This window comes from Falco cherrug, chromosome Z (assembly GCF_023634085.1).
Source record: "Falco cherrug isolate bFalChe1 chromosome Z, bFalChe1.pri, whole genome shotgun sequence".
In the NCBI taxonomy this organism is placed as follows: Eukaryota; Metazoa; Chordata; class Aves; order Falconiformes; family Falconidae; genus Falco; species Falco cherrug.
The window spans coordinates 84,335,146-84,353,366 of NC_073720.1; the positions used below are offsets into that span (position 1 = coordinate 84,335,146).

The 18,221-nt window shown below is 39.6% G+C and overlaps 1 protein-coding gene across 4 annotated transcripts in view; it reads left to right on the forward strand.

Annotated features, from left to right (window-relative positions):
* Positions 1-18,221, forward strand: part of SSBP2 (single stranded DNA binding protein 2) — a 191,555-nt gene that overhangs the window by 157,851 nt on the left and 15,483 nt on the right. For all 4 annotated transcript variants that reach the window (XM_055698283.1, XM_055698281.1, XM_055698284.1 and 1 more), the window contains 5 exons: positions 4,238-4,292; positions 7,442-7,512; positions 8,701-8,779; positions 11,821-11,849; positions 16,740-16,838. In XM_055698283.1, the coding sequence (XP_055554258.1) occupies positions 4,238-4,292; positions 7,442-7,512; positions 8,701-8,779; positions 11,821-11,849; positions 16,740-16,838 (333 nt within the window). The remainder of the gene's footprint in view (positions 1-4,237; positions 4,293-7,441; positions 7,513-8,700; positions 8,780-11,820; positions 11,850-16,739; positions 16,839-18,221) is intronic.

The window sequence follows — 18,221 nt, forward strand, 5'->3', positions numbered from 1 at the left end:
AAATGGGTCCTTATAACTGACATTATAAAGGAAATACTTAGTTTTATAATTAACTTCTGAAGGCTTGAAAATTCTTTTTTTTTCTTTATAGTCCATTATGGCTTCATTTCACAGACATTGTCTTAATTTATTATGGATTAGTTGGTATTGTTTTTTCTTGGTCTGTACTTTAGAATGAAATAGTTAAAACTTTGTAGTAGGTCCAGCATTAAGCTCTGATTCAAAAGAATACAAAATGCTAACCCTCTCCCTAGCATTTAACAAATACACTTTACCTATCAACGAAATGTTTTTTTGTTGGAGTATATACTGCTGATTTTTGTCTCTGTCCCAAGAGATTAACTGTATGTTTTTAGAGTCTTTATTGTTGTTGTTACTGTTGTACTTAGATTATTTGTACTTCTGATGTACTCTGCTAAGGCATGTTGTTTCATCTGTTTCTATCGCATGTTTAGTGCTGGTGTCACAGGGTAGCGAGGGAGAAATATATATGTCTAGAATGTGTCTGTATATATATGTACATGTATATATGTTTATACATATACACACATGTATATGTTGGATGCCAAATTGCTGTGGGTCGGTCAGGTCTCGGTAGATCTCTGTTTTGATATTCCATGTTTTATCACCTGAAGGTTAGGCAACTGCAAGGTGGTGGCTTTAACCGGCACAAAGGCGGAAGCTATTTCAGAATGTGGAAATAGCAGGTGGTTCACCGTGGGGACAGTACACCAGTATTTTTTGATCTGTTTGTGCTGCCTATGGGTTTCTCTTACTTTTGGTCTTTGTAAGAGGGATGTTGCTGCAGAGCTAGAGCTGAAGGTTGGATTAAAGGATGAGTTTGTTTTGTTTAGACAAAAGCAGTTTCTTTTGTCCTTTATTTAGACAATTATCTGTGAAAAAGTTTATGATTCTCAGAAGTGTCCATAACTGTAGGACTCATTTTGCCACACGTTTAGTGGAAACATTCCAAATCTGCTGATCTCCAAACCAGTTCTTTCAATGCAGAACTTCATAGATTTCCTTATGTTGGGAAGAGGCTGTGTTGGTTTTGCCCTAGACATTAGCAATCAGTTATTCTTGCAGATTTTTAAGATGTTTTTTGAATATTTGACTTCATATTCTTGTCTTTAAAAAGTATGAAATCCTAAGAAACTAGAAAAGGAGATACTATAAAAAAAATATTCTAAAGAAGCAAACCTAAGTAAAATACACATTGTAGTAGTGGACTGTTTTGGTGTACTTGCATCAAAGGTCAGCTAGGATAAACGGCTTGGACAAAGAGGGTATTGCCATATTTCAGTGTATAGATAGGAGAAAGAGTAAAGAGGTGATTTAACCTCTTTCAGTGGCAGTGATGAAACTGATGCTGGAATGGTCCATCTAGCTGGCAACGTTGAAGGGAAATCAAGAGATGTGCAAGAGATGCAAGAATGAAATACACAAAAGATTGAGTTATTGGAGAAGATGCCTGAGCCTCTGATCAGATGTGCTCTGTGAACTGCAGCGGCGCTAGTTGGAAGGGTTGCTGCCTGATTCCTTGTCCTCACTCTCCTGCTGAAGGTTACCATTCCTTCAGGTCTGCCTCCAGAGTTCTTTGGATGAGTTACCCTCTTCGTCCAAAACAACTGAGGTTGACTGAAGCATTTAGAGAACCAGGTCCTTGCTGAAGCACTTCAGTTGACCCAAGATCAGTGGGGGGACACTTGCAGAGGGAGCTCCAAGCTGAGCTTGGCTGAGGCAGCCACTGGCGGAGGATAGTGGTGAAGCAGCTGAGGTGGGCCAGGTGTTGAAATCTTCTTCTGCCAGCATAAATGCCTGTGCAGTGCATGTCTTGGCTGATGCTGAGAGACTAGTCGTGCTTCAGAAAGGCTCACTACATTTTGGAAAAGGAACGCATGAACTCCAGCGGACAAACAGCTAAATAAGCAAAACTGGGGGCAGTGGTTTCCAAGAGAGCAGGTGTCTGGGGACTAGGTGTGGGTTGTAGAGCTCTTCAAGCAGCTTTTTAGCCAAAGGGGTTGTGATCTGGAACTACATGCCCTGAGAGCTTAATCTGGTTAGTTTATCGGACAGTTTTTGAGAAATAATTCCATTACATATTAATATATTCTCAGAGTGAAAAGAGTTGATACCAAGAGGCTTTCTGAGAGAACACAATATACAAACAGTGTAAATGCAAATCTGAAATCAGATGCAGAAGTTAGTAGTGAAGATAAGTAACTTTTCTAATAAATGACCAGGTAGTGGATTCTACACCTCTTCATGTGATGCTGAAAAATACATATTTTTATGCAATCAAAAACGAAATCAAGTTAGTGAGCTTAGTGCACAAGTACTTGGGTAAAAAGTCATAGCCTATGATGCCTAGAGGGTCATCGATGTGACCCAAGGTCCCTTTGAATTTGGAGTCTGTAGCTCTTCAGCAGCAACGGGGAGTTTCTCACTGCTGAGGGCTGAGTACGTCTTTCAGACAGCTTTGGCAAGCCTGACCTAACACATTCATTTCTGATTCAGTTGTGATTTGGGCAGGGCAAAAAGCTTATGTGGCTGCTGGCAGTACGAACTGAAGTTGTGGTTATGCCTGGATTTTTATAAGCTGGTCTGTGGGTTTCATGGCGGAGCAAGCCTTTGTTCTAGCGTGCTTTATAAAAGACTCTACTTGGTGACCTTGCTTAGTTCACAACCAAGGGGAGGCACAAGGTGAAGAACTGGTAGGTGAGCTCTGTAACAAGGGCATGAAGTTATATACATGTTGACTTGACTGCAGGGATGTGCTGCTGCCCCTGGGTACAAGATTTGCTGTTTCATCTACAATTAACGGCAGGTTGATCACCAGGTGGCAGGCAGGGATGCGTCCCCATGCAGGTATTTTACTTGTACAAACCTGCAGAGGAGTGGCGTCAATCAGAATGTTACTGCCTTTGATTGTCTGAAAGTGGTGTTTTCTAGTATGTTATTGCTAAACATTTTGTAAGAAATGTTACTAAGTAGGCCATGGAGAAACAGTGTCTGTTGTTTTAAATCCAAGACTTCTCTGCCTCCTTCCAAAATATCTTGGTGAATTATAGCAAATCTCAGCAAAGAGCTTGTCAGCAGACAGGAACAACCAAACCTTTATATTCAGTGCCACTGGAAAAATATTCCTGTCTGGAACAGTATCTGCTATTTTAAAGTGTAACAAAAGGGATAAAAATACAGTAAGTCATATGGCAATGAAAATAATCATCTGTTGGTAGCAATATGTGTAATTTTTCTATGGGAAGTCAGTATCTATTGACTTCTGTTGGCACAGATATTTTTACCAAACTGGATCTTGGTAGTTTTTCACATTACTTAAAAATATTAGTGGATCTACAAACATGGGAAGCAGGATGTTACAGTTCTGTTCTTAGAAAACAATTTGGGTGTTTAGAATAAAATTCTTAGAAAGATTCTTAAAGAACCTTAAAAAGGTTGTTTAAACAACCAGAGCAGCTTATGTGCAGTTCTTAGTCATAAACAGATCTGTAACACAGAAATACTTAAAACTAACAAAATAGATGTTCCTTGATGGGGTTTTTGGGGTGGTTTTTTTTTTTTCAGTCTTTGGTTTAGCAGTCTAGGCAAGGGATACAGCTGTACCCAGCATTATCCTGACTTTTAAAATCCATTTGTCATTAACTTGAGAAGAAATTCTGTGTACAGATGTTTCTTAAAAAAAATGTAGGCTATTATACAGGCAGAATGAAGATGCCTATGGCAAGTCTGCCTAAAAAAGAAAGCTTTCTGAGGGTGGTTAGGCTCTTCTGTCCCCACAGGACACCCCCTTGTTTTGTGCTTAGGAAACATCGGTTAGCCTGCCATTGACTGTGAACAGAGTACAACAAAACAGCAATGCCAGCTGAAAAAAACAGCGGTCATAAAAGGAGGTTGAGGGAATTAAATATAACTGTCTTAAGCCCTGCTCCAAGTAATTTTCTTGTGTGACTCACAGCATGACACAGAATTACTGACGAATGGATATTCGTGAGTCTGTATACCTACATGCATCAGAAGTCTGTGCCGGAGCTTGGTGACCAATTACCTAGTCTTAGTCTGGGACAAGCTGTTCCACTAGCTTATCAGAAAATGTGCATGTTTTTACCAAATAAGTGACTCATGACATTCGCAAGACTTTTTTTTTTTTACTGTGTTTGTTTTTTACCGTAGTATGTTTTTGCCTTCCATGCTAACTGACATTTTCTACTCCCTCTAGGGTCCTCCAGGAGGTGGAGGGCCACCAGGAACACCTATCATGCCTAGCCCTGCAGGTACTGAAATGTACTCAGAATGACAAAATATAATTATAAGGCATTTTAGGAAGTACACAAATTATTTTTCAGACTTTCATTTTGATAAAGAATCAGGTAATGGTAAATTACTGGGTTTATACTTTCAGTATCATTTTTTTCCATGTGCTTTCCCTTCCTCTCTCTTGCAGCTGTGTTGTAGAAATACAAAGCATTGTATCTCTGCAATTCAGGGCAACTGATTTCTTTGGCTTTTGAGCCCATCTTTTCCTGCACAATCTCAGCAATAGCAAGTTAAAGATGAAAGAAGACACAGTCTTTATTTGCTTTTGCTATCATTCTTTGAAACAATTCCACCAGTTTGGAAATAGATTTCTGAATCTGGTGAAACGTCCCTGTAGTATCCTATGGGATAGACCTGACTAACAGGTGGCTTTGAGTGATGAGCTGCTTCCCGTAGCTGTGTCATCTGACAGCAAGGTCGCGCCGGACCAGCTGTCCTCTGTCTTGCAGTGGAGGAGTATGGCCCCACAGGAGCCACCACCATGTCCTACCGGTGATCTGTTCCCAGAACTTCAGCTGCCCCGTTGTTGCCCTAAGTAACACGGTCTGTGTCTCGCAGCTCAGCCCACATGGCGATTTTGGCCGTGCAAAAGATTAGTCACATTCCTACTAATGTTTGAGGAAACAAGGAGGAGGGTGGGAAGATTCAGGATGGCTAGCTAGCTTCCCAAGGCTTAAAGATGGTCAGCTAGATAGATGTCAGCATTTCCCTCCATTGACGTTCTGCAAAGATTCTGATAGGAAGGTGGAACTGCAGGATGTGGAGAATGCTGTCCTCCCCCATGGATGTCATCAGAATTCCACTAAAATGAAGCTAATTACAACTTGTGTAACCCAGTATTCAATAGCTACTTCTTTTGGCCAGTATCTGCTTTTGTAACTTGCTTTCACCAGCTAACAGGGACCCATTCACTCCAGTGATGTTACAGCATCCTTAGTCCTTATGTCCTAATGTCCTTACGTTGTCCTCTACAGCACAAGAGGGTGGGGAGTTCCCTCACTGGCGAGAACTTCTTGCACCAATATAATACCTTCATTAAATACAATTCCAGGGTTTTAAAAAAATGCAACCTAGGATGAGGTGTGGGGCTTCCTTGTTCCTGTCATTGGTAAAAAAAGTTAATTAATGCAAGCTGGCATTTGAAAGTGAGAATCTTTTAACATAAAGGCTATGGACAGCCTGCACTTTCCCAAGCATCCAGCACGCCGCAGTTACGGCACATCAGGCTGTCTGTGTGCAGCGCAGGTAAAGCTTCTGGTGACGGTGGTTCCCATTTTCAGTTAAAGACTCAAAAGATGTTTTAAGGCCCTGTTTTCTTAAGTACAAAAACACTTAGAAATTGGCCACCTGAGGGTTTTATAAAGGTATTTACTTGCCTCTGAGACAGCCAGGCTCCGAGGGTTCCCATGGCCCACCCAGCCCGCATGTATTTTTACATGAGCCAGCAGAACATGCAGAGAGCCAGGGATGTGTGTTGTGAAAGTGTCTGGTGGTTGAAGAACTTTTTGCCTACCTCACTGAATCTAAAAATGACTTTTCTGTAGGCAAAAAGCTTTTTTTCCCTGTCTTTCTCAAACAGTGTATTTGAATGTTCTAGTGATACACAGTGCTCTGTGTATAATGGAATTATTTACTCACCAAGGTAAATTAACGCTTAGAAAACTGTCTCAGAAAGATCAAGGAATGGACAAAACCTTGATTTTAACTTCCCAGTGTACATAGAAGTACGTTCCTGCGGGAGGCCGGGATGCATTCCCAGTTCCAACACATTTCAGGGATCTGGACTTTCTTGTTTTCACTACTTTTGACTCAAAATTCCCCCGTTACCTGGTCTCGGAAAAGGAATCACAGCTTAGCAGTGTTTTTTCTGTTTGTTGTTAATCTCAAAACTCTGGTTCAAAAAGGTGGTATGGTCTTTTGGAGGCTCTAGGTACAGAGTACTAAGCTTTTTATTGTTTCTGCAGATGCTATAGATGTACTGATTTCCCAGAGTTACTCATATTTTTTTTAAATCATGCCTTCCACTTAGGGATGTATTTAGATTTTCCTTAGGTTGTTCCCCTCTCAGGGAACCTTTTCGTTACACAGCCTATCTCTGTCAAGTTCTCTTGGGAAAGGTTTTTGCCTAATTTGTCTACTATATCTGCTGGGGGGGTGAGTGTGTGTGTGTGTGTGTGTGTGCCTTTCATATGAATATTGATGAAAGGTTGTAAGACATATTGTGTCTTAGCAGTGGGGCTGAGCTGCAGATGAGAACGAATAATTTGTATCCACTAGTATTTCTTAGGCATTAGTTTCTTAAGTTCAATCAGAAGAATTATCTGGGTTCACTCCTGCATTTCAGCTCCAGAGGTGATCTCCCTTGAAGTCCCTGTGAATTGATTGCATGAAAAGGACTGAGGTGCAATATAGCTCTGTCAGTGTCTGGCAAGACCGTGAAACTCTTGGCAGAACTTAGCAGCTTGAAGCACCAGGCTGTGCCAGGATGGTTTTGCTGGTTTGGACTCAGTTTTTTCTGAAGCATTGCTCCGCACTGTACCATGAAGATACATCAGCTAAAGCTGTCCTTAGAGTGAGGATCTTTGCACAATGTTCTGCTGAATAGTTAGATATATCCAAAATCAAACAGACTGACATGGATGAGAATAAAAAGTTTTCACGTGCTATACTAACTTGCAGTCTGTATAACGAGAAGCTGTTCATCATTTATTACAGATGGAAAACAAATTACAGGAAGTATTGATAAGAAAGAAACTCCTGTTTTATAGAGAGTATTGAAGATGAGTGAAGTAATTTGGAACTCCAGGAAGAAGGGTTTATGGAATTAAATAGTTACAGATACTTGATGATTTATAAACCTTTTAATAGTCATGCATAAAACTGGAGTCTAGAAGTAGTCACTTAGGGACCATTGCAATTATTTCTTTTCATAGCTCTGTTGTGTGGTAGCAATAGATAGAAAAGGAATGAAGACTTCCATTATATTGCCACTGTGTATCAGTGATTCAGGCACAGGAATAATATGAACAAAATTACAGGAAATGTATTAGGTGAGCAGTTTTATTGAAAGGTATATATTAGTACTTAAAATAATCTCTTATTACAGATTCAACCAACTCTGGAGACAACATGTACACTTTAATGAATGCAGTGCCACCTGGACCCAACAGACCTAATGTAAATATGAATCTAGTTATTTATTTCTTTGAATTATACAGCCTTTTTTAATCCAAACCCTACATTTCCATCACCTATCATTATAGTAATACTAACTTTTCCATTTTTATGGGTGACAGGGGACGACAGAGTTTGTCACACTAGGGTGCAACAGACTTCTGTGTATAGGACGTCATCTTAGGAGATAGCCCTAAGCATTAGCTCCCACAGCATTCAGACTTCGGTTACAAAATAGTATCTAGCCTTGAAAAGGGAGGAGAAAATTCCTGAAAGTGACCCAGTATAATGTTGCCCTGCCGTTCTGTAAAAAAGCTAAAAGTGATGCTTCTGAGAAGAAACAAACTTCCCTGTTTATCTTAATGGATGTTAAGAATGAAACCTATTGATAACAGTTGTCTCATGTGACTAATGTAGCCTAAATTTTAGCAGTTGTAGAGCTGACAAAAGAATGGATTACTGGGCAGAACTTGTTTCTTCTCTGATCTTTCTGTGTGCCTTCAGTTTTGTTATATTTCTCTGTTTACAACCGTATTTCATTTAATATTGATCCATATTAAGCGCCTGTTTGAAAAAAAAGGCAGGTAGAACTTAAAAATACAGATATTTAGATATGCTAAACCATTACACCGTGAATTTTACAAAATTTTATAATAACATTCATGTCTTTAAGTTTTTGAGAACTAAATTTAAGGGTGGTATCTGAAATCGGCAGCAACTGCTCATGCTACAGAGGTATTGCAGAGTAGTCCAGCTGTCAGTATGGATAAGACGGGGTTTGAAAGCTGTTAATCAATCACTTACATATTGAAAAGCATCATAAATTTACCTGTAAGTTCAGTGGGAGTAGAGCTAAGTCGACACTAGCAGGTTTGAAAGTCATACACAAAGTATTCAAGTAAATAATAAATTTTTCCTAAGTTATATTCCAGCCTCCAGAAGTGAGAGTTTCCAAAAAAAATCATGAAGGCAGCATTGGAAAAGGTGAACAAAAGCAGTGATGTTTTTTGCAGTCTTGACATGAAAGACACTTGACTTGTGCACTCAGAGCTGGGACTGTGCATTTTTTCTTCACTTTTGCTTTTTGGTTTTTTTTTGTTTTTTTTTTCCTGAGAAATACTTTCTTCTCATTAGATTATCCACAGAAAATTGTGCAGTAACACCAGGTTTTAATGTCTCATCCTTTTGTAGTTTCCAATGGGGCCAGGATCAGATGGACCTATGAGTGGACTGGGTGGTATGGATTCACATCATATGAATGGATCATTAGGTAATGATAGTAAATATTACAAACATTGTGAATTTTCAATGACTAGTGCCGTTTTCTACAACTAGTTCTCTGACATATGTGGAAGCCTTTATGTAAAAATCTTTCAAAAACTGAAAAAGCTGTATATACATCAATAAGAAGTATTAAGATACTTTTTAAGCATATGAGTCGGCATACATCATGCACCTCTGGAAGAAAAATGCTATCTTCCATTTATATAAGAGAGTATAGTTTTAATCCAGCTGATGAAAACCAGTATAAAAGCATACCATCACAGTAACATAGAGGTGAAAACCATTATTATTTACATCTCTTGTTCTTTGAAAACCTTGGGAAGGTGTCATTGTGACATGCTGTTGCACATTCTTATCAATTACCTGAGAGTAAGTTTCTGCATATTTTGATGTATATGTTCAGCTGGTTTTATCCCAACATTTTGGTATCCTCATTTGTTCTGTACTTAGCCATGTGTCTGTTAAGTGTGAGTATTATTACTCCATCCCCATTGGAAGCTTGAGACAGGTGCCAACTTTTAATGCACCCAAGAGAACACGAATTTTTATCAGGGCATGCAGAGACAGGAGGAACAGCGTGCTGCCTGACGTCTGACACTATGATTTTTGAAGGGCTCATATTAGAGGAGAAGCCTTGCACAACTCTGCAATACACACACGGCTTTATCTCCTGACTATCCCGGCAAACTCTTTGCTCTTACACTTTGCTGGAAGCGTGATAGACACTTGAAAGGGATTTAAGAAACAAGCCACAGCTAAATAAGTTGCATTTATGCCTTCCTCTTCCATACCCACAAGGTGGATAAATACCTTGTTTTTATTTCTGCTCATACGCTAACGCCAGGCCGGTAGCTCTGAATACAATTCTTGTGTTACACTTCACATCTGCCTGCACCAAACACCATCAGTCACTCAGGAAACGATGCAGGGGGAACCTTGGGCTGCGAAGACTTGAGAGCACACTTCTTCTGTCCCCCAGATCCACCAGCAACGTTCTCTTTTAAATCTGGGAGCTGGCCTGATGCTCGCAAGAGGCACCAGCAACACTGCGCAGAGCAGTAGTTTCCTTTATGGGGAGAAGCTCAGGCAAGCTAGACACAGGTCAGGCGGGCAGAAGCCAAGCTGCCAATGTTGCCCCTTGCTTCTGTCCCCAGAGAAAACCTCTGTGAACCTTCCCAGGCATGGACCAACCTAAAGTCCATACCGTTCAAGTCCGTACCACCATCATGGGTGGAGATCTATCGCTCGTAGCCCGAAAGATGGAGGCTGTGAGACAGCAATTATGAATAGGTATGACAAAAGGAAAAATTCAAAGAGGCTATGACGAGATGAGAAAAAGCATTAAGCCATCAAACCTCATTTAGCAAACACGTTTTGAGTGATTACAATTCAGCAGTAGGCATCTATCTCATAATAGATTTATCTTTTTTCCTAGGAAAGCATGTCCCTAAAATTCCTAGATTATTTTGCATAAGGACACTTTGTGATTTTACAGCCTTTCTTTATTATATATTACAATCCTAAAATGGATTTTTGCTTTAATTAATAATGATGCACATTACATTAGATTCAAATAAATGAAAAACTATGTAAAATCTAATCACATCTTTTCCTCTCACTTTCTATAGCCTGAGAATTATTTCTTAGTTAAAAGAAAAAAATAAATTGAAACAGCTGTGGAAGGATTTTACATGTAACCGGCATTTGGCTAGTTACTTTCTCTAGTGACAGTGATGAAGTGCTTAGTCAAATTAATGATGACTGCTTTATAGGGGTAACTTCATACCTAAGCGGGAACCTGAGTTCTTTAAGGGGAGAAGGGCTGGGAGGCATCTGCTATATTTGTTTCCATGCTGCAGTTGGGAGCTGTATCACATAATCAGATGGATAAACTGGTCCCAGTTGATCTTGAACTTCAACTTCTTTGACCACAAGCGTTCTATTGGATATCTGTTCACAGCTGTGATGGTTAGAAAGAAATCGTTTCCTGACTTCCACCAAAATTTATCCTTTGGGCTATGTATGACAAAGTAATTCTTCATAACATTTACATATCTGATGTATTTATAGAGAGAAATCATATTCCTTCTCAGCCTTAATTTGCCTGGCTAAGTATAGTAAGTTATTTCAGTCTCTCCCACAACTCCATTTTCTTGTTTTTTTCTGATACTCTCCTAATTTTGTATTTGCTACTCGTGTAGAATTTATCTTTCCTGAAAATAGGTGACCAGAACTGTTTACTGTTTGTTGCTGCTAAAAATGCTTTTCTTGATACATCCATCCAAAAGTTTTATTTCCTTTATTCTTGGCTTTTTGTGAGTGAGGGCTACAGCATGTAAAAAAAAAAATATTTTTAATAGTCTTGCACTCATTATATTTAATTTTATTTGGTTTCTGTTACTGTGGTCGCAGGATCGTCTGCTTTCTTCTGGAAGATACTGTCACCATCAGTATTGGTAATGCATCAAAACTTGATGCCACTTCAGCCAATTTCAGCAGTAGGCTTCTGCTTCTGGGAGCAAAGACATTGATGAAACCCCTCCAGCTGACCTTAGAGATAGTAGTGCTCTTTTTTTCCCCAGAAATACCAACTTTGACTAGGTAGCCATGATTTTGCTTTTTTTTCTCATGCTGAAGCAACATTTCCCATTGGTGGGTATACCCCAGATTAACGGTGTTACCCATACACTACCATGGCTAAAACGACAGAGAGGCTGGACATACAGTTTCTTGAGTTGTGCTGGGCTGTCTCGTCCTGAAAGGATGCCATCCAGATAACCGATACAGATCAGAAGTGTGTTCCTTCATTCTTTTCTCATTTTTCGCACCAGGTATCTACACAGAGAAGGGGCTAATCATATTCAATACTGACTGTAATTACTTTTGGTTGTTCTGAAATACTGCTGTTATACTATTTTTACTATTTTTATATAATTATATACATAGTTATATACATTTACTATGGAAAAAATTCTGAGATTGACTTCAGCTCAAAATTAACTGAATGATTGTCTGTTTTAATTTAAGGCTCAGGAGACATGGACAGTATTTCCAAAGTGAGTATCTAACCAAATATTTAGAATTTTTAGAATGTTTCACTGCAAACATATTTTCTTTGTCTCTGTTACAAAGCTTTTTGTTATGTGTCTACATATTCTGCTTGTCAACTCTTTGGAGGCTATGCAGACAGAATATAGTATTAACTGAAGATTTTAAAAAGCATATAATCAATAGGGAGTATAAATACACTTATTCCCTACTGTGTAATAATGTATATTAATGAATGTGATTAATTACATCCAATTCACGATCTGATTGATTATGCTATAATCTTCCATACTGTTAAGACAAGTGAATATAGTTCTAATAATCAATTTTAGTTAAATGTAAATTTGGGGAAAATGTCATTAGGATGTAACATTTATGCAGTGTGTGATTGCTTTTGTCACCTCTGTAAGGCAATGTTAATATCTTAATCATTAGTATAAGTTCCTAAAAGATAGCTTAAGAAGTTGTTTCAGAAGAAGCACGATTTTCACATCACAGCTGTTAAAATAGTTGGAAATGATTGTGAGTTTAAACTGCAGGGGGTTTGCATCTATGAAAATAATCCTGTGGTTGAATGTGTCACTTCTTCCCTCGAAATAAAACTACATAAGTTATCATCCTTAATTTAGAAATTAACGAGCTGATGTGGTATTGATAAAGTGACACACATCTGTCCCCTGCAAAACACTGTTTTGTACTCTGCATCTTCAGATGTAACTGACTGACACTAATACATCAGTGCAGTCATCTCCCTGCACTGTCATACTTTTGATCTGTAAATACAGAAATTGATGAAGAGGTTGTTTCAGTTAAAATTTTGTAACTCATTTGTTTGCAGCGAAGTTCTTAACAGTCTTCCAAGAGGGAAGTATGCGTTTGTTTTGAGCGTGTCAGCCACCAGTGCGTGTCGGTTGCCTCAGGAACCGGTACCACGGTGCTGTCACAAGGTCTGTCCCGCTGCAGGCTTTGCCGTTTCCAGTCTGTCAGAGGCAGGTCTGCCCGTGCTGCAGTCATGCTGGGGACCTTGCTGTAGGTCCCTTCTCGGGAGCTATGAGGAGATGCCAACACGTAGGGAACAAAATGCTTGCCCAAATCCCCATGGATTAACACAGAAGTTTATAGTGTGAATTTGCTGAGCATACACTTCCAAGTGTTCAAAATGCAGGAATCATTCTTCACTTAGTGATACATGTTTTTCTATCCAAAGAGGAGGAGGAGGACCCTGTACAGTTCCCCAGTTTGTGGCCTTCTGGCGGTGTGGTATGGCGGAGAGGTAGCCTGACCAGTGTACTTGGTGTATATCTTGCCTAGAGAGAACCTCAGCAAGATGTGTCCAAGACCACTGCTCCTCCTTTGAGGGAGCAGCATCTATAGCAATCCCATATTTTTATACATTTTTAAGGTCCGTAACATTTTTGGGCTCTGCAGAGAGTAAAATGACGGATTGAAATGACCATGTTGCCTTGTTTGCGCCGTGCTTAGATGTGCAGTGAGGGATTCAGTAAAAGCCTCCAATGAGATAATGAGTGTACAGCACTTTTTAAATCAGTGCCCATACTTTTTGTCAGTATTTTTATTGCAAACTGCAGCATTTTTTAAGGAAAAAAACCCCCCACCAAAATATTTCCATGAGCTTGCCACAGAATTATTTTTAAAAGCCCGTATTCAAATCATTGGCATTAAGTATCTGTGTATGCGCTAATACAAGTATTGGGAGCTCTGAAAACTCAGATCCATAAATTTACTTGGAAGTCTTGTAATTTGTTCACCTTAATAAATAACTCATGGAAATCACATTTGATGCATGTTTATTTTTTTTTAATAACTAAAGGAAAAAGCTGCCAACTGTGGAAGTAACAGAGTTGTCCTGTTACACCATTTTATCTTTTTCTGAGTAGCCCTGCCCAATATTGGTAGCATCACTTCATTGGCAGCAGTAAGCGTTTGGGTAGCACTGGTGATTTTGAGTAGGCAGCGGTACATAATGCTTTTGAAACTTGGATGGAAATGTTCTGCTTCTAAGGAATAGTCGATTCCTGGGGTTGATGCATCTTGCTTTCCAACTTTGTACACGGTTACCAGGATTGTTCTTGCTGAGGCAACAGCCTCCCTGCATACATCACCAGCTAGTCTTGCGGCTGGCTTTTTCACAAGTAGATTTGCAGTGATAGAAGTTGTTCACTGACGTTAACACCATTTTGGGGTGCTTGGTGTTCAGGCACAGGTCTTCAGTGGAGTAAAATGCGTTTTAGGGGATCAGGTTATCAGTTCCCAGGAGCTGTAGAAAATTAATCCAGTCTTGGTAGAATCAGCGCAGCTCACAGCATTCAGAACAACGTTTTCTAGAGAAGATTTTAATTTAATTGACTGAATGGCAAAACATGAAGTTTTTATGAAGTAGATTGAAACAAGGGAAATAAGTGAACTGAAATTATGCATATTAAATAAACATTAATAACCAGTGTTTCTTGCAGTGCCCATGGAATCCGTGCAGGCATGAAAGACATACTTGATTTGGAAAAACTCGGCTAGTGCTACAATGCTAGACCCCATACTGGCCATAAAATCAGCCCAGAGGAGTTGCTATAAAACTGTTTATGTCAGGAATTTGAACCTTTGGGGTGGCATACTGTAGTGATTGCAGAATTTCAAAGCTTTGCGCTACATGGAGTGAGATAAAATAGGGGTAAATCCACAGGAATGAAAAAAAGTGTGGGATCGTCATATAAAATAAATGTGACAAGGCCTTAGTGCTTTTAAAACTTCTATATTTGTAGATTTTAAGGCCAGAAGGGACTGGTGCAGTTCCGTAGTATGAACTCCCATGTAACACAGGCAACAGGACTTCCCTGAATTAATTCCTGCTTAAGGTACGGTAGCTGTGGTTGAACGAAAGCAATAGTTTTCAACCTTTTTCAAGCTGTGGATCCCTAGTATTTCCTATACTAACTTCACTGAACACCAGACTTACTTATCTGATGTTAATCACCTAGTTAGGCTTATAGTTCTCTTTGGTGGACATGTTGTCCAGTGATTTCTGGAGATACGGGGATCACAGTTTCAGAAGCAGTGAACTACTCTCATAAAAGCAAAAGGGCTAAGGCAGGGGTTCTGACCCAACTCTATAAGCTACATTTCAGGTGCTAATAAAAGAGTTACGCTTGCATGTTGCTTTTTATATTTACATTTGATTTTATATTTAATCTGTAAGTGCAAATAAATACACCAGGCTGAACCCGTATGCGTACTTGCCCGTTCAGGCTGTGAACGGTGGTCTTCCTTCAAGGACATACGGTGAAAACATAAATGCAGCCTCTCACTAACCATACAAAATACAAAGCGGACGCTATGTCAGTGGTCAGGCATACCAGTCTGTGAATGTTGTAGCAAGAAAGTAACTTGATTTAAGTTGTGGTATTTGGTGAATCTGAGAACAACAATTTTTGTTCTCCTTGGAGGTGAAGTAAATCGGTGGAGCAGAGGAATATGCTGCAATATTTAAATGATGGGCAGTGGTCAACATGGGACTTCATGATTACAAAGAGGAGCATGCAGAAATATAGTATCAAGGGGAAGCAGAAATCATAGCTATCCCATCTTATTTTCTGTTCAGTGAACACTCCAGCGTGCATCTTTAAAGTGCCAGGGTAGGATAGATAGCCTTTGTAGTTCTGAGGAAAGTGCGAAGGAATTAAGGAGACTTTCTCTTTTTTTAATGTTTGCAATTTTTCATTCAAAGTTTGGCCTATTGCAGATTTAATTAAACTAAATGAAGACTGCATGCAGGTATTTTCAAAGTGCAAAATAACTGGGTTTTTTTAAGAAAAAATATGTATGCTAAGAGATATACCATGTCAGGATTTTAATTAAGTAGGAGTCTTAACAGTGATGGAAAGAGAATTGCTCATGCTGCAGGCATGGTAGGGTACCTTAAGTCAGCTTCGCAAAAACACCTAACTAATTGTAGTGTCTACAATAATTACGTATTAGCTGTCGAATCAGAATAATTTCTGTAACAATTACCTCGTTTCACCCTTTCTTTAAGTAACTGAATCTTGAAAGCATTTTCTAAACATTGGAGAGGTGGTTGTGCACTGCTGTGAAAAAAAGGAATTTATTTTCAGAAGCCTTTGTATTATTATTGTTTGTTAGCATTTCAGTTACACCTAGACACTGAAAAGGCTGTTTAAAATGATGTTGCATTGTGCTCTGTGCAAGCAAATAACAAAAGTAAAGCTCGTCCCGAAAGCGCCTGTGAGCCCAGTCTAGTGGCCAGCTGTTACTGGGAGCCCGTCATCTAAAACTCGTCATCTCTTTTACCCATTAACGCTCCCTATTAGCTGCGTTCAGTGAAGGGGTTTAGCACTTGAGCCACGCTTGTGAACTGCTTGTGAAACTGTATTTTAATAAACTGTGAATGCCATGAACCCCAAGGCACAGGTTTTTGCAGAGGTCTGTGTAGACCAGATCTGTCCATATGTCTACCTTTAAGTACATACTCGTAAATCACATATGTCGAGGCACAAGATCATGAACTTCGCTGAATTTGACCGCATGACTTAATGTAGTGACAGTACCTCATACACCTGTGGCAGGCATTTACAGCTTTTCAACTTCAGTAGCAGAAGATGCAGACTGTAACCTGAAAACAAGGATTACAGGCAAATAATTCTTGCTTCAGGGAAGAAAACACTACCTGACAGGTTAAAATTAGTGACTGAATCATGCAGAACCCTGCAGAGGCTTATTTTCCATCTTTGAAAATCCCACTGCATTGCACAGTACATCTTAGTGCACTGCAGTATCGTTTAAAGCGTGTCCTCGGCACACTTGGTGAAGCTGGGAGAAGAACTGAAATCTTCAACACTTAATCTCTATTTTAAAATCTTATTTGACAGAACTCTCCCAGTAATATGAGCATGAGTAATCAGCCTGGCACTCCCAGGGATGACGGTGAGATGGGCGGAAACTTCCTAAACCCTTTTCAGAGTGAGAGCGTAAGTATTTCTTTACCTGTTTGGGGGGGGGGGGGGTGTGGGGTGATGGTGTCTGTTTTCACTTTGTGAATCTTTATCTCTGTCATTGTTTAAAAAAAACAACGAACAAACAGATATTTAGTGTACTTGTAATGCAGTACTGTAACTTACTTGTTTTTTACTAGGTTCTAAAATTATAGTATTGATTTGACAAAAAAAATGTGCAAAAGACTGCTAGAAGTTGAGCTGAAACTGGAAAATCTGGGATGTGTAGACTTACCGCAGAGACTCTAGAATTTTCTAGATTAAGAGGTCCTTTGTCAATGAAAATTAGATCTGTTGAGCCATAAAAATTACACCACACATACTTGGTAACGCGCAGTGGGCATTTGTGAGGCAATATCCGAGCAGCCTAAGTACATACGGTTGGCAGATGCTTACAGCTGAGTGTGTCAGTGTGTGGTTGCCCAACCTTTGACTCCTAAACTACGTGTTTTGCAGGGAATGTCTTGTAGAGGAGGATTTACATTGAAGTACCGTTAGAGTGCTAGTAGATTGCATGTTGCAAAGATGCAGTGCGCTATTAGAGCCAGAAAAAGCAAAGGTTCCCTCTGGTGTTCATTCTGGGGAAAATGATGCTTTTTATAAATGCAGACTGCTTTTCTTGAGGCCACACAACAGGATATAGAATACGTTACAAAGCAAGACTACAGGACTGTCATACTCATATGCCTGAAGCTGGGTTTCTAAATCCACATTTAGGTTCCTAAATAGGAGTGGCCTGGTTTTTCAGAAGTGCTGAGTGGCTTCAACACTTCTGTGCTTATTGGAAATCAGTGCTGCCAGAAGTGAGTGCAACTTCATTAACTATGCCAGTGGTGAACTTCAGCTTAGAAATTATGATGACTGAACGGTTTCTGTTAGATCAGAAACCAGTCAAATTGCGTGGAAAATTTCATGGGAATCAGATTTTCGGGGTTTTGGGGTTTTCTGCTTCAACTAGTAAAAAGGAAGAGCTTCTGCATGTTAGCTGTTGGTGCCTTCATAAACAGGGCACATGTTCAAATCATGTGGAGTACTTGAGAAAGTTGGTGTGTACAACCCAAAAAGGCTGATATTTCACTATCTGACAAAAAAACCCAGTAACTACGGAACCTCCATGAAATGTGATCTGTGGTCATGGTAATCCTTGACTCTCAATTTGGCATGTGTTGCTTTGTACCGAGGGCAGGCAGTCTGACCAGCAGGCAGGCCAGTTTACCAAACTAGGGTCACGGAAAGAAGGGCATCAGTGGTACTCAAAAGCAAATCATTGTTCTCAGACACTTAGTGGATTCTAGGTGCTCCTAGGTGGTGTTTTCCTACCTGGAAGAACCTGTTTCCTTGTTTTCTCAAGGTTGTTCA